The following is a 25610-nucleotide window of genomic DNA, read 5'->3' as shown; positions in this document are numbered from 1 at the left end:
GCACTCCCCCCGACGACTTGGGAATGAGAAAGATCGCCGAGTAGAAGCCCCTGCCTTGCTGTGTCAAGGGAACCTCCTCTATAGCTCCAATGTCCAGTAAGTGCTCGACTTCTTTGAATAGGAGTCTTCTTCTCTCCCCATCTGATGGAACTCGACACGGGAGAAACCTGTGAGGTGGAGGGCAGAAGAATTCTATTCTCAGGCCCTGGCCAACTGTAGATACCGCCCAAGGGTCTGAGGACGTCGCCGCCCATGCTGCATGGAAGGACATCAGTCTTCCGCCCAGACAGCCTCTGAGCTCGGAGTCACTTCGACTTCTTGAAGCCTCTGCTTCCTCCTCTAAAGGGGCGGCGGCCTTGATAAGATCTATTCCTGTCCGCTTGGAAAGACCTATCCGCCCGAAAGGACCCCTGGCCAAATGAGCTCTGAAAATACGGCCTCGACGCCTGGGTGCCCATCGAGGAGGGCTCAGACCGAAAGGACTGCCTTCTCTGATAGGGAGTGAATCTCCTATCCTGCTTCCTGTTTGCCCTAGGCATGACCCTTTTCTTGTCTTTATCCTCCACGAGGACGTCGTCCAGGACCTCCCCAAACAGTTTCTTGCCTTGGAATGGGGCAGATGCCAGGCTCCATTTGGACTTAACGTCCGCCTGCCAGCTCCGGAGCCAAATGAGCCGACGGGAGGCCACAGAGGAGGCCATTGCACGGGAAGCAAATTTGGCGGCGTTGACCGTAGCGTCCGCCGAAAACTCCGTGGCCGCCAGGAGTTTGTTGAGGTCCTGGCGGAGTCTAGTATCTTCCGGATTAACCCTGGATTGCAGTTCTTGGATCCAGAGCATCGTGGCCCTATTGAAGAACGATGCCGCCGAAGCGGCTCGCAGAGCCCAGGCCGCCATCTGGTGAGTCCTGCGCACCACATTTTCCGCTCTCTTGTCTTCTGCTCTGAGACCCTCCTGAGATTCTGAGGGAACCAGGGCATTGGACACCAGGCTCGTCACCGGTTTATCCACCACTGGAAACTCCAGCAGGTCCTCCATCGCCTGGTCAAATGTATAGAATCTGCGATCCAGGTTAGATGGCCCCTGTGCGGCGGCTGGGTTCTCCCACGGGCGCTGGATAGTTTCTCTGAACAGGTGGGAAGACGGAATGTGGACCGTCTCCTGCTTGGGGAAGACAAATAGGCCCCCTGCCGGTTGGGCCGTCTCAGAAGCCGCTGCCTGGTCCCCCTCACCTGCTTGCTCGATGGTCATCTTGGCTTTATTCAAAAGAACCCTGAAAAGGGATGACTTAAAGAGTCCAGGAAAACTGGGTGGTTCAGGGGGCTGCTCATCACCAGAAAGTTCATCCTCAGCCCCACTGAAATCGTCTCTAGATGACCGCTCCTCATCCATTGAGCCTTCCATGGAGAGGGTGACAGGGGCAGTCCAGGGGTCTCTAGACCTCATTGGAGGGAGTCCCACTGGAGACTGCTGATGTTGTTGAGTCCCCACCGCCACACCCTGGGTATAAGCTGTGGCAATGAGGTCTTGCAAGGACTGAGGCATGCTCTGCCAGGCATCATTGGAGCTGCGCAGGCCTGCAGCTGTAGGTGTAAAAGTGGCTGCCTGGCCAGACTGGGGTGCTGGAAAGGCTGGATATGCAGACAGTCCTGCAGCACATTGTCTCTCAGCCCTGGGTGCTGGCAGCCTCACTCTCTCTGGAGACCAATCTCTCTCCGTGGCTGAGCCTACAACCCCTGGCAGGAACGTGGGGGAGGCCATCAAAGGACCGGGTTGACTGGCAGAAGGAACAGGGCCCATTACCTTCTGAGAAGCCTCCAATTGCTTCTCCAGGGCCCGGATGCGCTTTTCTGCTTCCCTCAGCGAGGCCCCTTGAGATACCTTGGCCTTCTGGGGCTTTTCCTTTGGAGTGCTAGGCCCTGCAGAGGGCTCCTCCACCAACTGGCCCGCCTGATCTGCCATATTGCCACGAAAACAAGGAGATTGCCTGAGACAGAAAGAAATCAAGGCCAAAACTCCTCAACTGCTCTGACCAGAAAATGGCAGAATGACAGGCAACTGCTCCACTGCGCCTGCGTGTAGCTAGGGCAGATTCCAGTTGTAACATTAGCGCGCCCAAACAGGCCGGCTAAGCCCCGCCTCGCTTTCAACTTTCCTTGAAGAAAATGGCCGCCGGCCGGTTGCCCTGGCAACCGCAAACACTTTGGGCGCGAAACCTCCGACATCGGCCTCCAACAAACATGGCCGTCGGAACTGACAGGCAAACGGCCAGAAGGCTCCCTGCTGTGCCACGGGCAGCGAAATCAGCCCGATTTCATAAGCGTTGTGAGCGGGGCGATCGGGGGGGCGGGGGTGTGTGGGGGGGGCGCGGATGTCCTCCGAGGCCTGTTCTGCGCCCCCCTCCCCTTGGTTTATTCGCCACGGGGGAGGGCGGACCCCCCCGCGGCGTCAACCGGCTCCTCTCCTCCGGAGTCTACCTCGGAGGTAGTTTCCCCGGGCGCTCACTCCTGAACCCACAAGCCAGGCCCTTGTGTGGGTTCACAGACAAGGAGGAGCTGCAGTCAACTGGATTAGACCCACTGGAGGTCTGAAACCAGAGCTGCCTGAGGAGAAACCCCCAGCTGCACCTAAGAGAAAAAGGGGAAAGAAAAAGACAGATTTAATAATAATCAATACATCAAAAAACATCAAATAACATTTAAAGCCTAAACCTCTCAAACCAATACTATTGGTAGAGCAAAAACTCAAAGTCCCTTTACTGCGACTGAGTTTTTAAGACTGGAGGGCTAAGGGGGCGGCACCTGCCTAATATTTAAATTAAACTCAGTCCCTACCAATCAGACTGAAGAATTACCCATCCTGGACTCTCCTTGCAAGTGCATTGGAGAAGGTAACAGCAGGGGAACGACAAAAAGGCTGTGTAACAGGTATGTCAACCAGCTCTTGTTTTGCCTGGTGGCTTGTTTGCCTTAAAGGAAACACGAGAAGCTCATAAGCAACTGAAGGAAGAAAACTGCCTGAAGTGCTGGGACCTTTAAAAGGTTTTAGAGCTTTCAAAAGCTGCAAAGTAGCCCTGCTTTCTTGAAAGGGCTCCAGAGTGTTACGAAATTCTAGAACCAGATATGTATGTTGGTTCAGAACATTTTGAAAACCTGAAGCTTTTAAAAAAAAATTTATTTTTTTAGGAATGGCACAAGAGGTCGTGACAGCTGTCAGCCTTGATAGCTTCAGGGCAGGATTAGACAGATTCATGGATGCCAAGTGTATCAGTGGTTATTGAAACGGATGTCCATGTGCCGCCTCTATGTTGGTTGAGGTAGGCAGGGTTCCCTTGAGTACCATTTATTGGGGGTCAAGGGAAAGGGAGGGTTTTGCCTTCTCTTTCTGCTCAAGATCCCCATGATTGGTGGGCCACTGTGTGACACATAACGCTGGACTTGATGGGCTTTGGCCTAATTCAGCAGGGCTCTTCTCATGTTCTTAACACATAGGGCTAGAAGAGACCTCAGAGGTCTTCTAGACCAACCCCCTGTTCAAGGCAGGAGACGTTATACCATCCCAAAATAACAGAATAAAAGTTGGAAGGGACCTTGGAAGTCTTCTAGTCCAACCCGTCAATTCAACCCTACACCCATAAGGGCGAAACTATAGCATGCGCACCACAGGTGGCACATGGAGTCATATTGGAGAGCACAGGAGACTTTGCCATGTTTCAGCTCCAGCGTGAATGCGCAAAGCCTCCCTGAAACCCCAGAAGCAAAAAAAAATCCCCCACGGAAAACCAGAAGTTTGGGAAAACACATTTCTGGTTTGCCATTGTGATGTTTTTTTGCACTCTGGAGGGTTCCGGGAAGCTTCCTGAAGCCCCAGAGTGCAAAAAACAGCACTATGGCAAACCAGAAATGTGTTTTCCCAAAATGCCTATCTGGGCTTTTTCCCCCCCACCTACCAGGCTTCAGAAAGATGTGAGCATGCGTGTAGGGCATTGCAGGGGGTGCACATGTGTGGGGGAGAGTGAAGGGATGTGGGCACGTGTACGCATGATAGCACACCCACACACACCTCTGTTGGCACACGAACCAAAAAAAGGTTCGCCATCACTGCCCTATACCATTTCAGACAAATGACTGTCCAGCCCTCTTCTTAAAAACCCTCCATTTCCCACCATCTAGTCAGAGCTGAAGAAACCTCCTGGATGAGTAGTGAAAGGTCTTCAAAGACAGCTAAGAAAGTCCAGTTGACTCTTGAAAAAGCACCTTTGACTTGGATGGCTGAGAATCTCATAGATATTTAGCTATGCACTTTGGAATGAACACCCTTCAAATGTATCCTAAGATTTTTATTAATATTGATTGTTTCTTCATTGCTATGACAATCATTAAGTGCTGTACCACATGATTCTTGACAAATCTATAGTTTCTTTTGTGTACACTGAGAGCATCTGCACTGAAGACAAATTCCTTGTGTGTCCAATCACACTTGGCCAATAAAGAATTCTATTCTATTCTATGGTGCGGGAGTATGAACGGATTTCCAGAAAAGTTACAGACTACAGGAGCCATTTGCGCTTCAGTTTGAGATGGAGACAATACAGACACATCCTCAACAGCCTGCGCTTAGGTTCAATAATGAAGGGACACAGGACAGAAAATATCCTGCAGAAATTATAGCTCCATAACAGGGTCCTTTCACAGTTCCAGGAAGGCCCCACACCCGTTTGCACCACCCAGGTGGCCCTGAGGACACAGAGAAACTTCCAAGGGGCCTCAATGACTCGCTAAAAGAAGGCCCTGTCTGTAAGGAACACAGATGCTTCCATTCCCCACTATCCAGTCGGCACTGAAGAAGCTACTTGGATGGGAAGCGAAACGTCTTCCAGGAAAAACAAAGAAAGTCCAGTTGCCTCTTGACCTGGATGACTGAGACTCTCCCTAGAGCTCCAGTGCTGGAGCGCCTACAACTTCTGAAGGCAAGCAATTCTACTGTTTGCTCTCAGCATCAAGCTTTCATCCCATCAAATGCACAATGAACCATGACTCACCGGCCTCTCTCGGTCTCCCATCATCCCTCGTGGCCCTTCTCTCCTGGGGAAAAGAAAATACAGTCATGTCGAATTTTTGACCTGAATTGATCCCCGGTAAATTAGCATTAGCTATGGAAATTGTGGTCCCATTTCTGATTTTAAGTTGAGGACTCTCTGTATTTTAAATATTCAGGAGCAGAGTTAGGGTTGAGGTGAGAAATATTTTCTTTCCAAAAATTATGCTAAAGAGGAATCCCTCATGGAGAAAAAAAAATACATTGTTTGAACTTCGCCTGAACAATCAACTGATTCTGCTTCTGAACACTTGAAATACAAAGAGTTGGAATATTATTTCTGAGATGAGAATACAGTGTTCTCTCGATTTCCACAGGGGATGCGTTCCGAGACCGCCCGCGAAAGTTGAATTTCCGCGAAGTAGAGATGCGGAAGTAAATACACCATTTTGGACTATGGACAGTATCACAAGCCTTCCCTTAGCACTTTAAACCCCTAAATTGCAATTTCCCATTCCCTTAGCAACCATTTACTCACCATTATTACTGGTACTCACCATTGAATAAGACACTTAGTGATCCTGATATTTATAAACATAATTATTTATTAACAATAATTATTTTTTTTGTTATTTATTTGCAAAAAATATTAGTTTGGCGATGATATATGACATCATTGGGTGGGAAAAACCGTGGTATAGGGAAAAAAATGCAAAGTATTTTTAAATTAATATTTTTTGAAAAACCGTGGTATAGGCTATTCGCGAAGTTCGAACCCGCGAAAATAGAGGGAACACTGTATTATATATTATTATCTACGAGGTTTGTTACGCCTTTTAACCAGAACCCTTTTCTCTCTCCAAGTAGCAACTGAGGAAAGAGTGCCTTCTACATAAATGGGTCTCCAAATTTAGCAACTTTTAACACTTGTGGACTTCAACTCCTAGAATTCCTCAGCTAGCCATGTTGAAAGGAGTGATATAAATTAACTGCAGGGAAATAGATCCCTGCAGTTAATTTAACAACTTTTATCTTTAAAAATCATGTTCATCGTATCACGTTAGGGTGTGAATTGTCACTTTCTTCCAAGAAAAAGTGGCAGGCAAAGCAAGCAGATTTAAGGCGAAGGAAAGAGGATTAAAGACCGGCAGCTCAGGCATGGAGCAAAGGAGAAAGCTAATTTGATTGAACCCCTCAAATCCTCTTTGTGAAAAAAAACCAGGTGTCACAAACCTGCAGCCCCCTGGAAAGCCAATAAGTAATTTGCGAAAGGCAAGGAGGGTGGGGGCAGTTCTAATCTCTGGGGGGAGTTGATTCCAGAGGGCCGGGGCCGCCACAGAGAAGTCTCTTCCCCTGGGGTCCGCCAAATGACATTGTTTAGTCGACGGGACCTGGAGAAGGCCAACTCTGTGGGACCTTATCAGGTGCTGCGATTTGTGCAGTAGAAGGCGGTTCCGGAGGTATTCTGGTCCAATGCCATGTAGGGCTTTAAAGGTCATTACCAACTTTGAATTGTGACCGGAAACTGATCGGCAGCCAGTGCAGGCCACAGAGTGTTGGAGAAACGTGGGCAAATCTGGGAAGCCCCACAATAGCTCTCACGGCCGCATTCTGCACGATCTGAAGCTTCCAAACACTTTTCAGAGGTAGCCCCATGTAGAGAGAGTTGCAGTAGTCGAACCTCGAGGTGATGAGGGCATGAGTGACTGTGAGAAATGACTCCTGGTCCAAATAGGGCCGCAACTGGTGCACCAGGCGAACCTGGACAAGCACCCCCCTCGCCACAGCCGAAAGATGATGTTCCAATGTTAGCTGTGGATCGAGGACGCCCAAGTTGTGGACCCTCTCAGAGGGGGTCAATAACTCCCCCCCAGAGTAATGGACGGACAGATGGAATTGTCCTTGGGAGGCAAAACCCACAGCCACTCAGTCTTGTCAGGGTTGAGTTTGAGCTTGTTGACACCCATCCAGGCCCCAACAGCCTCCAGGCACCGGCACATCACATCCACTGCTTCACTGACTGTTAAAGGATATTTACTTCAATTTAAACAGAAATGGAATACAGGTGATCCTTGACTTATGACCGCAATTGAGTTTGGAATGAAACAGGTCACATGATTGTAACTTGTTTTTATGACCTTTATTGCAGTGACCGTTAGGTGAATGTAGTGGTCATTAAGAGAATCTGGTTTGCAATGAGCTTTTCTTTTTTTTTGCTGGAAACTAAAAGTAAACACTGAGAACCAGCCAAAAAAGACCCCCCCAAAATCTTGAAATTTACAGTCACAACTGGGAATGTTGCAAACAGCCACAATGACCAGTCAGTTGCCAAGTGGCCTAAATGCAATCACAGGGCCATAGGATGTTTATGGTCTATATGGTTGTGAGAACTTTGAAACTGGCATTATGTACTTTTTGTGGGGGTAATTTGGAACGGTCGTAAAGCGAGGACTACCTTTGATCCACTTTTCTTCAGGTACACTTGAGGTTGAACAACAACAACAAAAACCCTCAACAGGGAAACAAAACATTCTGGTTGCTGGCTTACCTGTCTAGAGGATGGCCGTGGTACCGTCCACGTTCCCTCTGATCGAAATCATGGAACCGATCCTGGCGGCTAAAATCAGAGCGGTGACGATCGTCCATTGCCATCCGCTTGGCTTCTGGCCAGTAGGAGTCGTCCCTCCTGCAAGCAACATTCAGGTCAAGAGACCAGCATGAAAAAGAACTCCCCCCCCCCGACTTCCTAAGTAGTTGCTGGATCCAATATAAGAGGGAGGGGGGAACCTGGTTCACAATAGTCTCCGGAGAGGGGCGGCATACAAGTCTAATAAATTATTATTATTAATAAAGGAGAATGTTTGCAGCTCAGGGTTGAAAGGAGAGGTCCTTGGTGCCCTGTTACGGGACCGCTTCTTGACACATTCCTCCCAGAGACCAATAAGAACACACAGAGTTGGCCTCCTCCGGGTCCTGTCGACTAAGCCAGTGTTTCCCAACCTTGGCAACTTGAAGATACCTGGACTTAAACTCCCAGAATTCCCCAGAATTCGCTGGCTGGAAAATTCTGGGAGTTGAAGTCCAAATATCTTCAAGTTGCCAAGGTTGGGAAACACTTTACTAAGCAATGCAGGCTGGCGGGACCGTGAGGGAGGGCCTTCTCTGTGGCCGCCCTGGCCCTATGGAACCAACTACCCCCCGATGTCCGCACTGCCCCCACCCTGCTGGCCTTCCGTAAGGCTGCGAAGACCTGGCTTTGCTGGCAGGCCTGGGGGGCCTCGAACTAACAAATGACAAGGCCAAACTGTATGAATGGTATGTATGCATGTGATTATGACTGTTTTATAATTAATGGGTTCTTTTTATTTATTATTTATTTATTTATTTATTACTTAGATTTGTATGCCGCCCCTCTCCGAAGACTCGGGGCGGCTCACAACATGTAAAAACAAATCATAAGCAATCAGACAAATTTAAAATATTTAAATATTTAAAAAACCCCATATGCTAACAGGGGTTTCATAGTTTTAGACATTACAGTGGTCCCTCGATTTTCGCGGGTTCGAACTTCGCGAAACGGCTATACCACGGTTTTTCAAAAATATTAATTAAAAAATACTTCTCGGGTTTTTTCCCTATACCATGGTTTTTCCTGCCCGATGACATCATACGTCATCGCCAAACTTTCGTCCGCCTTTAATAAATATTTTATTTATTACTTAGATTTGTATGCCGCCCCTCTCCGAAGACTCGGGGCGGCTCACAACACGTGGAAACAAATCATAAATAATCTAAATTTTAAATTTTAAAGATTTAAAAAGACCCCATATACTAACAGACATAGACACAAGCATACCATATATAAATTAAACATGCCCAGGGGAAGATGTTTCAGTTCCCCCATGCCTGACGGCAAAGGTGGATTTTAAGGAGTTTACGGAAGGCAGGAAGAGTAGGGGCAGTTCTAATCTCCGGGGGGAGTTGGTTCCAGAGGGCCGGTGCCGCCACAGAGAAGGCTCTTCCCCTGGGGCCCGCCAACCGACATTGTTTAGTTGACGGGACCCGGAGAAGGCCCACTCTGTGGGACCTAATCGGTCACTGGGATTCGTGCGGCAGGAGGCGGTCTCGGAGATATTCTGGTCCAATGCCATGAAGGGCTTTAAAGGTCATAACCAACACTTTGAATTGTGACCGGAAACTGATCGGCAGCCAATGCAGACTGCGGAGTGATGGTGAAACATGGGCATACCTTGGGAAGCCCATGACTGCTCTCGCAGCTGCATTCTGCACGATCTGAAGTTTCCGAACACTTTTCAAAGGTAGCCCCATGTAGAGAGCGTTACAGTAGTCGAACCTCGAGGTGATGAGGGCATGAGTGACTGTGAGCAATGAGTCCCGGTCCAGATAGGGCCGCAACTGGTACACCAGGCGAACCTGGGCAAACGCCCCCCTCGCCACAGCTGAGAGATGTTTTTCTAATGTGAGCTGTGGATCGAGGAGGACGCCCAAGTTGCGGACCCTCTCTGAGGGGGTCAATAGTTCCCCCCCCCAGGGTAATGGACGGACAGATGGGATTGTCCTTGGGAGGCAAAACCCACAGCCACTCCGTCTTATCTGGGTTGAGCTTGAGTCCCAGAATTCTTAAATAAACTTTAATAAATAAACATGGTGAGTAATAATCTAAATGGTTGCTAAGGGAATGAGAAATTGCAGTTTAGGGGTTTAAAGTGTTACGGGAAGGCTGGTGATACTGTTCATAGCCAAAAATAGTGTATTTACTTCCGCATCTCTACTTCGCGGAAATTCGACTTTCGCGGGCGGTCTCGGAACACATCCCCTGCGAAAATCGAGGGAACACTGTATATTCGACTTCTTCTTACTGTTCTGTATCTATTTGTATTTCTATTGTTATTGTAAGCCGCCCCGGGTCCTTCGGGATTGGGCGGCATAAGCGAATAAACAAACATCATCAGTGCTTCAAGGGAGTGGGGAGGAGGAGGAAGACTGTGGTGTCCTTGGTGCCCTCTGACCTTACCCGTTTCCTTGCAGATGTTTCATGACCCAACTAGGCAACATCATCAGTGCTAGAAGGGAGTGGGGTTTGCAGAGTGGAGGAGGGGGGTGGGGTCCTCGGTGCTCTCTGAGCTTGGTTGTTTCCTGACCCAATTAGGGAACATCATTGTCACATGAGTCTGAGAGTGGGAATGATGCGGAGTCAGAGACTGAGGATCAACTAGAGACTGTCGTTCCCCCAGTTAGGGTGTGGACTGAGTCAGAGGAGAAAGTTGAATTAGACCCAGCAGTGGTTCCCAAACTTGGCAACTTTAAGACTTGTGGACTTCAACTCCCAGAATTCTTAAAGTTGTCAAGTTTGGGAACCACTGAATTAGAGGACGAGCCCACGTTAGACGCCAGAGTTAGGAGATCTATCTCCAGACAAGAGTATCTGAAAAGAATGGGGTTTTGGCGTTAGTAGCTTTAGGGAACACTTGGCCACGCCCTGTCACTATATCAGGGACAGCTTGGAGATAAGTGGGCGTGGTGAACAACGTTTGAAAGCATGGCCGTTTGTGAGCCTCGGAGTTCTGGGAGAACGTTCTGCTTTCAGATCGCTGGAACTCATGAACTCTACATCTCTGAAAAGACTCTGGATAAACTGTAAGGCCAGTTTGACTGACAGAATCACTTCAAAGAAATTTCCTCTAATGAGTTTGGCTTCCAGTCCAAGACTTGTGCTTATCTCAGAGACAATTATGCTGGGAAACATTGCCTGTATGGACTAAAACTATTAACTTGTTTTATTCTGGACGTTTTAGTAGCAATGTAGTTTTTTAAAAAAATTATGTATTTTCAAATTTTATGCTACAAACAAGAAATATGACAGAATGTCAGGACAATAAATATACATTTCAGTACATGGTTATTTGATAAATCGTATTTTGATTTGCAGACCAATGAATCCACAAAGAGTGAATAAGTGCATAGGCCTTTATAAGATATTCTTATCCATGTCAGGAATTGACATTCACATATTTATGTGAGCACACAAAATATAAAATAAATATAAACTTCAACTGTGCTCCACTAATCTAGTATGCTGTCTTCCCCTTTGCTATTTGCTCTTTAGTCGATTTGTATTACCAAGGAACCTTTTATTTATTCCGATCGGTGAACCATCCAGACAGAAAAGTTACCAGGATGTCCCAGGGGGAAAGCATTCTGAAATTCCCTGACATTTCCCTGTAACTTGTGATCTAGTTAAGGCGCGGTCGTAGATGATGTCATACCAAACAGCTAAGCCGTGGAGAAATATCGGTAGTTGAAGAAGCAAGTTGTTGCCAGTTATGCTCATTTTTGCTTGACTCTGCCAGGCAGCACGATCCGGGTTTTTTTACATGATTTTTCCCTGACTTTTAAACTTTTTTTTTCATGTACCAGCTTCTCTTTGCCAAAGTTTCTACTTTTATTTTTTATTTTTGGGTATAAAAAAGACTTTTAAACATTTTAATACAGTTTGTTCCCCGCCCCTGATTTATTCTGTTTTTTCATGAATTCCCTGATAATTCCATGATATTTGCCAAACTGCCGATTTCCCTGATAATTCCCTGTTTTCCAGGTTTGCTGGACACCCTGAGGTGGAGTCTACAAGAAAACAACCAAGCTTAGAGAGCACCAAGGAAACCAGTCTTCCTCCTCTCTATAAACCCCCACCCCCTTCCTGCACTCTCCGGGACCGCCTTCTGCCGCACGAATCCCAGCGACCGGTTAGGTCCCACAGAGTTGGCCTTCTCCGGGTCCTGTCGACTAAACAATGTCATTTGGCGGGGCCCAGGAGAAGAGCCTTCTCTGTGGCGGCCCCGACCCTCTGGAACCAGCTCCCCCCAGATATCAGAGTTGCCCCCACCCTCCTTGCCTTTCGCAAGCTCCTTAAAACCCACCTCTGTCGTCAGGCATGGGGGAATTGAATTTTTTTTTCTCCCTTCCCCCTAGGCTTATATAATTTATACATGGTATACTTCTTTGTATGATTGGTCTCTTAAATTGGTTTTTTTTAAGATTATTTTTTAATATTAGATTTGTTACATTGTCTTTTTTATTGTTGTTAGCCGGCCCGAGTCTTCGGAGAGGGGCGGCATACAAATTTAATAAATAAATAAAATAATAAATAAATAAATTATCTACTTTGGTCATGAAACATCTGAAGAAAACAACCAAGCTCAGAGGGTACCAAGGACCCCTCCCCTGCCGCACAGCTGCAAATGTGACTTTCACCTGCCATCCATGTCATACGGCCTCCGCAGGGCCACGCGCCTCTCCTTGTCGTAGCGCAGCTGCACATGCTGCCGCCGCAGCTCCTCTCTCTCCCGCTGGATCCGTTCCTGCTCTCGCCTCCGCTCGTTTTCAATGTACATCCGCTCTCTCTCCAGCCGCTCCCGCTCCATCTGCTCCCGTTCCAGGCGCGCCCGCTCAATCTCCAGCTTCTCGCGGGTGATCTCCAACTTCTTCCGCTCCTCCTGCTCCCAGACGGCTTGCAAGCGTATGCGCTGCCTTTCTCGACGGTCACTGGAGCTGTGAGGCAGAGAAAGAGACGGTTGGCTCTGGTTGGCAGGCTGTTTCTGACTTCCGGCTCCTCCTGTCACTTTTCCCCACTGAAGGAATGAACAAGGGAGTACGCCTAGCCCCCAGCTGGCCAGTTTCTTGACAGTGAACTAACTGGGGAGAAGGAAATGTCACCTCCCTCTCACAGAGCCAGTCCGGTATAGTAGTGAAGGTACTAGGGCCAGCTAGACAGGCAGAGCTTCAATGTGTGGATGAGGCAGTGGTGTCAAGAGGAAGGTTTTAGATTCATTAGGAATGGGAAACATTTTGGGACAAGCCCCACCTGTACAAAAGGGACGGTTACACTTGAACCATAATGGAACCAGACTGCTGGCGATTAATATTAAAAAGGTTTCAGGGCAGCTTTTAAACTAATCCGTAGGGCCAAGTCGACAGGAGCTGGGAAGCTTCCGGTTCGAGAAGGCGCACTGCCAAATATGGAGGGTGGAAGTTATGCACACATTGGTGAGTCAACAGGAAAACTAAATTGTAATAGCCAAACAGAAGGAGATGGTAGACCATCTACAAATTCTACAGTCAAAATCTACACTCAAAGTTGAAAGGGCAGCAGAAAATTACATATACAGTGTTCCCTCAATTTTCGCGGGTTCGAACTTCGCGAATAGCCTATACCACGGTTTTTCAAAAAATATTAATTAAAAAATACTTCGCGGTTTTTCCCCTATACCACGGTTTTTCCCACCCGATGACGTCATATGTCATTGCCAAACTAATAATTTTTGCAAATAAATAACAAAAAAAAATATTGTTAATATATTAATTATGTTTATAAATATCAGGATCACTAAGTGTCTTATTCAATGGTGAGTACCAGTAATAATGGTGAGTAAATGGTTGTTAAGGGAATGGGAAATGGTAATTTGGGGGTTTTAAGTGTTAAGGGAAGGCTTGTGATACTGTCCATAGCCAAAAATGGTGTATTTACTTGCACATCTCTACTTCGCGGAAATTCGACTTTCGCGGGCGGTCTCAGAACGCATCCCCCGCGGAAATCGAGGGAACACTGTAAATGTCTGTACACATATGCTGGAAGCCTTTGAGCAAAAATAGGGGAATTGGAATGCTTGGCAAAAGAAAATAGTATTGATATTATTGGCAGAACAGAAACCTGGTGGACAGATAAAAACCAGTGGGACACAAGGATTCCAGGTTACAAACTGGAATAGGATGAACAGGTTAGGGAAAAGTGGTGGTGGTGTGGCCTTGTACATAAATGAGGAGTTAGAATCTCATGAACTCGAAATTCAAGAAAATTCAAACTCACCCACAGAAACATTGTGGATAAAAATCCCAGGACAGGAAACTAATCTGACGTTAGGGATCTGCTATCGCCCTCCCAACCAAACTCCAGAGGCAGATTGCTATTTGGGAAATGAATTTAAAGCAGCCTCAAAAAGAAATAGGGTAGTCATAATGGGGGACTTCAACTATCCCTGAATAGATTGGGTAAATTCTTGTTCTACACATGAAAGAGAGACAAGGTTCCTCGACATATTAGCTGATTATTCCCTTGAGCAGATAGTCATGGAACCAACCAGGGGAAAGGGGATCCTGGACTTGGTTCTAACTAATGCACAGGATTTGGTTCATAATAAAGTAATACCTCGTCCTACGAACTTCATTGGTTCCTGGAGCAGGTTCGTAAAGTGAAAAGTTCGTAAGACGAAACATTGTTTCCCATAGGAAACAATGTAAAATGAATTAATGCGTGCAACGAAAAAAAAAAGGCAAAATAACGCCGCCGCCCTGCTGTCACCTTTTGAAACAGCCGGGCGCTTCTCAGCGTTTTCCCAGAAGTTCGGCAAAAGTTCGGGTTCGGGTGGCTGCCGAGAAGCCCCGCCGACCGGCTGTCACCTTTTGAAACAGCCGGGAGGCTTCTCGGCGTCCTCCCGAACCTGAACGCCAAACCTGAACTTTTGCCGAACCTCCGGGTTCGGCGTTTGGGAGGCCGCCGAGAAGCCCCGTCGCCCGGCTGTCGCCTTTTGAAACAGCCGGGGGGCTTTCTGCGTTCTCCCAAACGCCGAACCCAGAAGTTTGGCAAAAGTTCGGGGTCGGCGTTCGGGTTCAGGAGGATGCTGAGAAGCCCCGCCGCCCTGCTGTTAGCTTTTTAAAAGAGCCGCGGAGCTGTCGGGCCGGTCAGGAGGCTGGAAAGGAGGTGGGGAATCCCAATAGGGAATTCCATGGGCGGAGCTTAGACATCATAAAGACGTCCTTCCCGGCCGACCGAAGACCAGCAGAAGCTTCTTAGACGAGAAGCAAAATATTTTCAAGGGAAAAAAACCAAAGGAAGTCCAGTTGTCTCTTGAAAAAAGCACCTTTCCGATAACCATGACCTGGATGACTGAGAATCTCCCTGGACATTTACGACAGGAGTTTTACCCAAAATAGAGAATGCTGTAGTAAATATGACACAAGGTTAAAAAAAGCCCCTTCCTTTAGCCTGTAGGTCTCACCGGTGCTGTTCTTCATTCGGCCGCTTGTCTCTGGTTTTGTTGGACGGCACAGAGCCGTCTTGTCGCTCTCGGCTCTTTTCCCTGCTCTCTGACTTGCGATCCTGACTTTTCTCGCTCTGTATTTCAAAGACATAGCACAAAGCTGCAACTTCTAACTCATTAAAAGGTCACATTTAAAAAAAGAAAAGGAAGATCGAGTGGACTGCCATTCCAATCTTGGCTCTAGAGGTGGCCCTGCCTCTTTGCTAACACTGTTTCTTCTTTTGCTTTCTTCTGCTTTGGAGAATAGCTTGATCCTCCCTCTTCTTTGTGGCAGCCCCTCAAATATTGGAAGATTGCTATCATGTCACCCCTAGTCCTTCTTTCCATACTCAGTTTCCGGTCACAATTTCAAAGTGACCTATAAAGCCGTACATGGCATCGGACCAGAATATCTTCGGGACCGCCTTCTGCCGCACAAATCCCAGCGTCCGATTAGGTCCCACAGATTTGGCCTTCTCCAGGTCCCACCGACCAAACAATGTTGTCTGGCGGGCCCCAGAGGAAGAGCCTTCTCTGTGGCGGCCCCGGCCCTCTGGTATCAACTCCCCCCGGAGATTAGAACCGCCCCCACCCTCCTTGCCTTTCGTAAGTTACTAAAGACCCACTTTTGCACGGGGGAACTGAGATATCCCCCAGGCTAATACAGTTTACGCATGGTATGATTGTGTTGTATGGTTCCAATGTTGGGTTTTAGAATGTTTTTAATATTAGATTTGTTACACTGTCACTATTTTGTTGTGAACCGCCCCGAGTGTACGGAGAGGGGCAGCATACAAATCTAATAAATTATTATTAATTATTATTAATTACTGCAACCATTCTTCATATGTTTTCTTTGAGAATCAGCATTATACAATAAATATATATTATAAATGTGTTGTGGTGTCTGTCTGTCCGTCTGTCTGTCCGTCCATCCATCGCCTTGATGATGCAGTGGTTAGAGTGCAGCACTGCAAGCTACTTCTGCTGATCACCAGCTGCCATCAGTTTGGCAGATCGAATCTCAGTAGGCTCAAGGTTGACTCAGCCTTCCATCCTTTCAAGGTTGGTAAAGTGAGGACCCAGATTGTAGGGGGCAATATACTTAATCTACTGCTTAGGGCTGTAAAGCACCTTGAAACGGTATATAAGTCTAAATGTATTGCTATCTATCTATCCATCCATCCGTCCTTCCATCCATCCGTCCATCCACCTAAATCCTTTTGGTTTGCTGGGCATAAAGATTTTGAGTCCACCTTTAGACTTACCAGCACTAATCAAAATCAACTTCAATAAAGAATCTTAAAAGGTTTCACATTGATTTTCCCATTTGTAATATGCAGAGTGAAAGATGTTTACTTCTTAGTATCAAGTTTCCAAAACACAAAGATGGAAAGACATACTTAATCAACCACAATAGAAGAACGTATGGCAAAAGTGATGGGGTTGGTGGACATAGCAAAATCAACCATTTGAATTAATGAGAAAAGAATTTATATAGTTTTTGTTTCCATTTGGAAACCACAGATGGATTTTTGTATTCTAAAAAAAAATACACGAAACTCTAATTTTAGCTTTGTATGATTAGAATGATTTTGCTGTTATAGGCTTGAAGGTTAATTAAAAGGTTTGAGGTGGCAATTGTTTTTTTAAATTCTACTGCACTTTGCCTCCTTTTCCACCTTCATCTCCTTTCAACTTTTGTATTTTACCTTATGATAAAAACCTTTAATGAAACTTTTTAGAGTGAGGGGGGAAAAGGCTTCTAGGTGTCAAGGTAGATCGCTGCATTTTAGGGATCCAATTATTTTTATGTCATTGATTAAGGTTTTTATAAGAGTTGCTAATGAATGCCTTTAAAATGAGGATGGGGGGGAGGGAATCTTGGTTTCGGTAATTCTGTATAGCAAGTGAAGAAAAAAATAACAATATTAAACTTCCCAAGGATAAAACAGTAAAACTGTCCTATCTCCCTCCTTTACTTTAACAAAATCCAGTAAATAGCAATTGTGATAAGGAAAGCTAGCGATTCACTTACCCTTTCTTTTGATCGTGAGGTGGTCTTCACCCTGATAACTGGTTCACCCTTGGACTTATCCATTATCACAGTTCTTTCTATCCCTTTGCTCCCTGCACAAAAGCAAAGAGATTGGATGACAGTCCAACTGCCGGTAGAAGCCAGGACCTGAATGGCTTAGGGCAGTGTTTTCTCAACCTTGGCAACTTTTTAAGATGGGTTAAGTAAGGTCCCACAGAGTGGGCCTTCTCCGGGTCCCGTCAACTAAACAATGTCGTGTGGCGGGACCCAGGGGAAGAGCCTTCTCTGTGGCGGCCCCGGCCCTCTGGAACCAACTCCCCCCCAGAGATTAGAACAGCCCCCACCCTTCTTGCCTTTCGCAAGCTCCTTAAAACCCACCTCTGTCGTCAGGAATGGGGGAACTGAGATATTCTTTCCCCCTAGGCTTCTACAATTTATGTATGGTATGTTTGTATGTATGATTGGTTTTTAAAATAAGGGTTTTTAGCTGTTTTAGTACTGGATTGTCGCATGTTGTTTTTACCACTGTTGTTAGCCGCCCCGAGTCTACAGAGAGGGGCGGCATACAAATCCAATAGTTAGATAGATAGATAGATAGATAGATAGATAGATAGATAGATAGATAGATAGATAGATAGATAGATAGATACCGTGTTTCCCCGAAAGTAAGACAGTGTCTTACTTTCTTTTTACCCCCAAAAGCCCCACTACGTCTTACTTTCGGGGTATGTCTTACATTGGAAAAAAATTGAAAGGGTCGCGTTCCCGAAGGCATCTCCCCAGAGTCCAGAAGGGCAGCCGCGGGACAGGAGCCTCGTGAGCCCTTTTCCAAGTTCCACCTCAGGGCTCCAAGCGGCGTGCACGCGTGGAGCCACAGACGCGTGTCGGGGAAGCGTGTGTCTGGAGGGGAGGAGTCGCTCTGCGCAGTTGGGCAGCCCCACCTGCCTGCCGGAAAGGAGGCGGGCGAAGGAGGGCGCAGCTCCGGCCGCTCGCCTCGGAGCTGGTCGGCCTCGCTGGCCGCTTGCAGCCGAGCCTCGGCAGGACTCGGTTGCTGGGACGAGCGCCTTCGCTGCAAGCCGCCGCCCGCTCAGCTCGCTTCGGACCAGCGCCGTCCTTCGCTTTGCCAAGCCGGGGAAGAGGCGGTGGTGCCGCGGCGAGGCGAAGGGCGCGCGGGGAGCTTGGAAGCGACGTCATCGGGCTCCCCCCCCCGGCAATACCCCTGTGTTTCCCCGAAAGTAAGACATATGTCTTACTTTCGGGGTACGGCTTATATTAGCCGACCCCCCTGAAACCCCGATATGTCTTACAATCGGGGGTGTCTTACTATCGGGGAAACAGGGTAGATAGATAGATAGATAGATAGATAGATAGATAGATAGATAGATAGATAGATAGATAGATAGATAGATAGATGGGTGGATTTTAACTCCCATAATTCCCCAGACAGTCCAGGATTTTGGATGTTGAAGTCCACCCATCTTTAAAGATGCCAAGGATGAAAAACGCTGGCTTAGGGGCTCCACCCCCACATCCAGCAATAAATTACCTGATTTGGGAGTCTTAGATTTATCAGCAGGTGAAGATTTCTGCTCTTCTTTCCCCTTTTCGTCCTTCTCATCTGCTTTGTTACTATCTTCTTTTGAATCAGCTTTTTCATTCTTTTTTACACTGGCAGGCCTGAAAAAGCAGTTAGGTTCAGAATGTTTAGAGCAGACCAGGGTATTTTAATTAATTAATTTATATTCTGCCTTTTATTATTGTGTTCATAAATAACTAAAAAGCAGCTGACACATCTAATACTCTTCCCTCCTCCTATTTTCTCAACAATCACCCTGTGAGGTGGGTTGGACCGACTATGACTGTCACACTATCCCCGCAGTCTGATTGGAATGTGGGCGCTTGGCAACGGGCTCACATCGCCAACTGTTGCAGCATCCTGTGGTCACACGATCAAAATCTGCATCTTTCCCAGCGGTCTTCCAACAAGCAACACCAATGGGGGAAACCAGATGCACTTATCGATTCATGGCAAAAATGGTCATAAAATTGGTTTGGGTCAAATGACTTGTTTAATGACCATATTTCTTAGTAACTGAAATTCTGGTTCCCGTGGTGATTCTAAGTTGTGAACTGCTTGTAAAAGAAGATAACTAATTCAAAGTGTTGGTTATGACCTATAAAGCCCTTCATGGCATCGGACCAGAATATCTCCGAAACCGCCTTCTGCCGCACGAATCCCAGCGACCGATTAGGTCCCACAGAGTGGGCCTTCTCTGGGTCCTGTCACCTAAACAATGTCGGTTGGCGGGCCCCAGGGGAAGAGCCTTCTCTGTGGCAGCCCCGACTCTCTGGAACCAGCTCCCCCCAGAGATTAGAACTGCTCCTACCCTCCTTGCCTTTCGTAAACTCCTCAAAACCCACCTTTGTCATCAGGCATGGGGGGACTGAGATATCTCCTCTGGGCCTATACAATTTATGTATGATATGTTTGTATGCATGTCTGCTTAATAATGGGTTTTTTAAAAAATATTTTAAATTGTAAATTATTAGATTTGTCATGAACTGTTTTTATTGTGTTGTGAGCCGCCCCGAGTCTACGGAGAGGGGCGGCATACAAATCTAATAAACAAACAAACAAACAAACAAATAAATAACCTAGATTGATGTTTTTCAATTTTGACAAGTTGGATTTCTACTTCCACAATTTCACAGCCAGCCATGTTGGCTAAGTAATTCTGGGAGTTGAAGTTCACATGTCTTTAAGTTGCCAAGGTTGAGAAACACTGACCTAGATAGAGACATATAAGATCCACTGTCAGGCCAATGAGGGGCAAAATATATTGCTCAAAAAAAATAAAGGGAACACTCAGATAACACATCCTAGAACTGAATGAATGAAATATTCTCATTGAATACTTTGTTCTGGACAAAGTTGGATGTGCTGACAACATGTGAAATTGATTGTCAATCAGTGTTGCTTCCTAAGTGGACAGTTTGATTTCACAGAAGTTTGATTTGTGTTGTTTAAGTATTCCCTTTATTTATTTTTTTGAGCAGTGTATATTTTGGATCAATGGTAGATTGAAAGAAGCACAGGAAGACACCTCCATAATTTATAGCCACCCTGAGTCGCCTCGAGAAGGGCGGAATAGAAATTTAATTAATTGATAATAAGTAAGGGGGGGGAAATAAATTTAGAAGCAGGAAAACCTACAGCGCTTCAGCCAAATGGTTGTGCAATCTCTTCTTTAAGAACCTCCAGTGATGAAGCTCCCACAACTCCCAAAAGCAACGAGTTCCATTGTTGGATTTGCTCTCACTGTCAGAAAGTTTCTCCTTATTTCCAAGTTGAATCTCTCCATGATCAGTTTCCATCCATTATTCCTTGTCTGGCCTTCAGGTGCTTTGGAGAATAGCTTGACCCCCTCCACTCTGTGGCAGCCCCTCAAATACTGGAAGGCTGTTATCATGTCTCCCCTAGTCCTTCTCTTCACTAGATTAGCCATGCCCAGTTCCTGCAACCGTTCTTCGTATGTTTTAGCCTCCTGATAATTTGTACTGCTCTTCTCTGCACTCTAGAATTGCATCATCTTTTTTATATAGCGGCAACCAAAACTGGACACCATATTACAACTCTGGAGGTGATTAAGAGAAGACTCCATTTCCACTCCATTGTATGTTGTTTCCTTCCTTAGCTGTTTCTTTTATTTTCATGTTAATATCTCTCATTTTATTTTCTATTGTTTTTATCTTATAAGTCACTAGATGGTAAAATGAACAGTATATACGTTTAGAAACATAGAAACATAGAAGACTGACGGCAGAAAAAGACCTCATGGTCCATCTAGTCTGCCCTTATACTATTTCCTGTATTTTATCTTACAATGGATATATGTTTATCCCAGGCATGTTTAAATCCAGTTCCTGTGGATTTACCAACCACGCCTGCTGGAAGTTTGTTCCAAGCATCTACTACTCTTTCAGTGAAATAATATTTTCTCACGTTGCTTTTGATCTTTCCCCCACTAACTTCAGATTGTGTCCCCTTGTTCTTGTGTTCACTTTCCTATTAAAAACACTTGCCTCCTGGACCTTATTTAACCTTTTAACATATTTAAATGTTTCGATCATGTCCCCCGTTTCCCTTCTGTCCTCCAGACTATACAGATTGAGTTCATGAAGTCTTTCCTGATACGTTTTATGCTTAAGACCTTCCACCATTCTTGTAGCCCGTCTTTTGACCCGTTCAATTTTGTCAATATCTTTTTGTAGGTGAGGTCTCCAGAACTGAACACAGTATTCCAAATGGGGTCTCACCAGCTACACAAGTCATTTAATTACAAGTGTGGCCTCACCAAGTATGTTGACTCTTATCTGATATCAATTTACCTTGACCATTAGAACATCCGATTCTTGTGAATAGATATCATGAAATAAACTCATGTTTTTGAACTTTTAAGCTGGTGCCTGATTTCCTGCGCTTGACTGTGATTTCTGAAGCCCACGTTACTGTGAGCACATCTAATGAATGGAAATGCACAGCAGGCTGCAGAACTTACTTATCTCCAGAGGACGTCTCAGTCTTCCCCTCAGTGTCCTTTTTATCTAGAAGCTTCCTGGTGGCAGGTTCATTCTTTGCCTGAAATTACATTGTATCGTCAGAAAAACCAAGCGAGGGGTTATTTTCCCACCAGTGCGGGGGCTCGAGGGAAGAGAGGCCCCACTTACTCTTTCGACGGAGATTACTTTGCCATGCAGCTCCGTCTTGTGGCAGTGGGCAATGCATTTGGTCGTTTCTTCAGCTGTGGACATTGTCACAAAACCGTAACAGCGAGCCCCCGGGCTACGAGCATTGGTCACCACCTTGGCACCAACCACCTGGAGAAGAGAAACCACATGTGGTCTCGGGAATGGCTGGCTGAAGATCCATTGCATCCAACCGCCTTTTAAGATCAAGCACCACCTATGGCGTATGTGTTACAGGGGACACGTCGTACCATTTTTTTGGTGTCACGGTCTCCTGACTGCCTGAAAATTGTGCGAGAAGGCCTTGCTCTTGTGCAGCCTCTGACAATTTACACGAGCATTGTCACACTGTTTTCTGAAGGCACCCTTGTGTAACTTCTGAGAAGATCTGGAAAGTCCAGAGAGAAGAGGAGGTCCAAAGGGGCCTCTTCTGTCCTGGGTGAGGGTGAAGCGTATGAACACCAGCAGAGCCAAGAGGGCCATTTTCCGAATTTTTGACACGCTGGATCCAAAAGGTTTTCAGTCGCTGAACTAACCCCACCAGTTGGAAGGAACAGAGACAACAATTTCACATTGTGAACCCGCCCTCCTGCCAATTTTCTCCCCCTCTGCCAATCTGAGGAGCCAAAAGAGTTGTGGACCACTGCTGTAAAGCATTATGGAGCAGTATGCTATTTATATTGCTTGTATCCTGATAGAGGACATGAACCAGTGTTGCACCAAAGCCCTTCTGTTAGAAAGGAGATAAAAGGAACTTCTAACCAAACGGATCGTCTTTGGACTTAAGGAATAAATAAAAAACAGACTTACTTTCCCGTATTTGCTAAAGAGGTTCTTCAAGTCAGTTGCTCGGGTACTGGAAGCAAGGCCGCTGACCCAGAAGTTCCGACCGGTGTTAGCGTTACTTTGACCTAGTTGGGAACAGAAAATGAAAGCATGTGACAACGTGGGCAGTCCCAACCACTCTCATTGCTGCCCACCCTTTGCAACTCCAGAAAAATATCTTTTATGTTCCACTAACATATGTCCTCAACTCAAGAGGATTGGCTCGCCCTACTCATGCCGGCAGAAGACCCCAGCCGGCAAGATCCAGAAGGGCCTTTTCTGCTATGGCTCCCACCGTCTGGAAGATCATGTGGTGAGATTTGTCCCCACTCTCTTTGCTTTCCAGAAGAGCCTTGAAACCTGGCTCCGGGTAAGGGCTCACTCTGGAGGTGATTAAGAGAAGACTCCATTTCCACTCCATTGTATGTTGTTTCCTTCCTTAGCTGTTTCTTTTATTTTCATGTTAATATCTCTCATTTTATTTTCTATTGTTTTTATCTTATAAGTCACTAGATGGTAAAATGAACAGTATATACACTGAATTACGATTGCTATTCTCGTCATCCCTATCATCCATCTCCTCCAACTTATGATTGTATGAGTGTAACTTGTTGCTTGTATCCTTACAATTTATATTGTTTCCTGATTGCTTATTTGTACCCTATGACAATCATTAAGTGTTTTACCTTGTGATTCTTGATGAACGTTATCTTTTATGTACACTGAGAGCATATGCACTAAAGACAAATTCCTTGTGTGTCCAATCATATTTGGCCAATAAATTTACAATTCATGCATGGTATGTTTGTATGGATGGATGTTTGGTTTTACAATAAGGGTTTTTTAGTTGTTTTAGTATTGGATTTACATGCTGTTTTTTTGTTACTGTTGTTAGCCGGCCCGAGTCTACAGAGAGGGGCGGCATACAAATCAAATCAAATCAAATCAAATCAAATAAACGAACGAACAAACAAACAAACAAACAAACAAACAAACAAACAAACAATTCTATTCTATTCTATTCTAATATATGAGGCATATAAGAGTAGGTTGAACTCAGTACTGCAGGCTAACTCTGTATTCCCACTGCCAAGAATTTGATCCAGACCGGTTCAAGGTTGACTCAGTCTACCATTCTTTCAAAGTTGGTAAAAGGAGGACCCAGATTATTAGAGGCAACACTGTAAAACTGCTTAAAGAGGGCTGTAAAACACTGTGAGGTGGTGTATATAAGTCTAAATACTGTTGCTAATAAATGCCTGAAAACGTGGAAATAGACACATAGTTCCCTCTAAGCTGAGCAGTGAGCAATCGCTCACTTAAAAATCATCATCAACTCAGAGTTTTTCAAACCTGCCCAGAAGCCGAGAGGGAAAGAGTGAGAGGGGAGGAGAGAGAGAGGAAGAGAGGAAGAGAGAGAAACAGATAGAAAAAAGAGAGGAAGGAAAAGAGAAAGAAAAAGAATGGGAGTAAGGAAGAGAGAAAGAAAATCAAAATCTAGTTTGAAACTAGCTCAACTATTTAAGTGGCATTTTGCTATTGATAGAGTTGCCCTATTATGAGTTCACTGTTATAGACACACAGTACAGTATTTTATTTTGAAATTCTCTGAGGCAAAACAGGGTGGGTTTTTTATTTGTTTATTTGTTTGTTTATTTATTTATTTAATATTTCTGTGCGGCCCAGTCCCGAAGGGACTGCCGCTCAGACACTATACTTTTCCGCCCCCCCCCTCCCAAAAAAAATTAGAGGGAACACTGAATAGACATACTTGAGGCTCAGTATCTTAGTTTCAACTGCAGCCAGCATCCACTGACGAATGCCATCAAAGGAGATATTTGCAAAAGATGCTTGAAATTACCGCCTATGGCATGCAAGAATTCTTTATAGCCTTGGTGGTGCAGTGGTTAGAGTGCAGTACTGCAAGCTACTTCTGCTGATCACCAGTTGCCAGCAGTTTGGCAGATCGAATCTCAGTAGGCTAAACGTTGACTCATCCTTCCAAGGTCGGTAAAATGAGGACCCAGATTGTTGAGGGCAATGTGCTTACTCTCTGTAAACCACTTAGAGAGGGCTGCAAAGTACTGGGAAGCGGTATATAAGTCTAAATGCTATTGTTATCATCTTTGCCATCTACAGGACAGAATCACTAGCGCAAAATGCCATCATGCTAATTGATAAATGATGCCTATTAATTATTTTTTAACTGACAAAAATCCTTTCATCTCAATCATTAGCATCGGCTGAGGTCATGTGCAAACCCATCCAATATTTCAATATTTATTTATTTATTCAATTTTTATACCACTTTTCTCTTTAGACTCATGGCGGCTTACAACATGTTAGCAGCAGCACTTTTTAACAGAGCCAGACCCACAATCCGGGTCCTCATTTTACCCACCTCTCCCCAGTAGTGGTTATGTGTTAAGTGGACAAAATAGAAGTTTTTATACACAAATACCTTTTTCTTCTTTTGAAGATTGTTTGGGTTCTTTGGATTCCTCAGAACTAAGAACAAAAGAAAGAAAGAAAAACTCAGTCAGGAGTTTATAATACAGCATTTTAAAATTTCATTAGAATCCAAATACCTACCCGATTTAAACATAAATGAATCAATGAATCAAAAAAGCAGTCTCATAGTACTCACAACTTAATTTTAAAAACAATTTTAATAAAAGATTTAAAAAAATAAATTAAATGTTCCAAAACAAATGTTTAATGCACAAGAAAGAGAAAAAGCGAAACCTAAAAGATTTTTTTTGGGTAGCAAGGAATTTTAGTGGGCTTGCAGGCCAAATGGAAGAAACACCCTAACCTAACTTATTACAAACCAACTATCTATGTATACAGGTATATATATATAAAAGGAAA

General features: G+C 45.4%; 1 protein-coding gene across 7 annotated transcripts in view; it reads right to left on the bottom strand.

The window, feature by feature from the left end:
• The window catches only part of LOC139163771 (scaffold attachment factor B1-like), a 51918-nt gene that overhangs the window by 9867 nt on the left and 16441 nt on the right, over positions 1–25610 (bottom strand). For all 7 annotated transcript variants that reach the window (XM_070744911.1, XM_070744883.1, XM_070744901.1 and 4 more), the window contains exons 8-17: positions 25201–25247; positions 22725–22825; positions 21897–22046; positions 21728–21807; positions 18715–18845; positions 17169–17260; positions 15110–15225; positions 12309–12605; positions 7585–7722; positions 5041–5083 (exon numbers count right to left, since the gene is read on the bottom strand). In XM_070744911.1, coding sequence (XP_070601012.1) covers positions 5041–5083; positions 7585–7722; positions 12309–12605; positions 15110–15225; positions 17169–17260; positions 18715–18845; positions 21728–21807; positions 21897–22046; positions 22725–22825; positions 25201–25247 — 1195 coding nt within the window. The remainder of the gene's footprint in view (positions 1–5040; positions 5084–7584; positions 7723–12308; positions 12606–15109; positions 15226–17168; positions 17261–18714; positions 18846–21727; positions 21808–21896; positions 22047–22724; positions 22826–25200; positions 25248–25610) is intronic.

The sequence above is a fragment of the Erythrolamprus reginae genome, chromosome 1 (assembly GCF_031021105.1).
Source record: "Erythrolamprus reginae isolate rEryReg1 chromosome 1, rEryReg1.hap1, whole genome shotgun sequence".
Lineage (NCBI taxonomy): Eukaryota > Metazoa > Chordata > Lepidosauria > Squamata > Dipsadidae > Erythrolamprus > Erythrolamprus reginae.
This window is presented reverse-complemented; position numbering and strand designations above follow the sequence as displayed.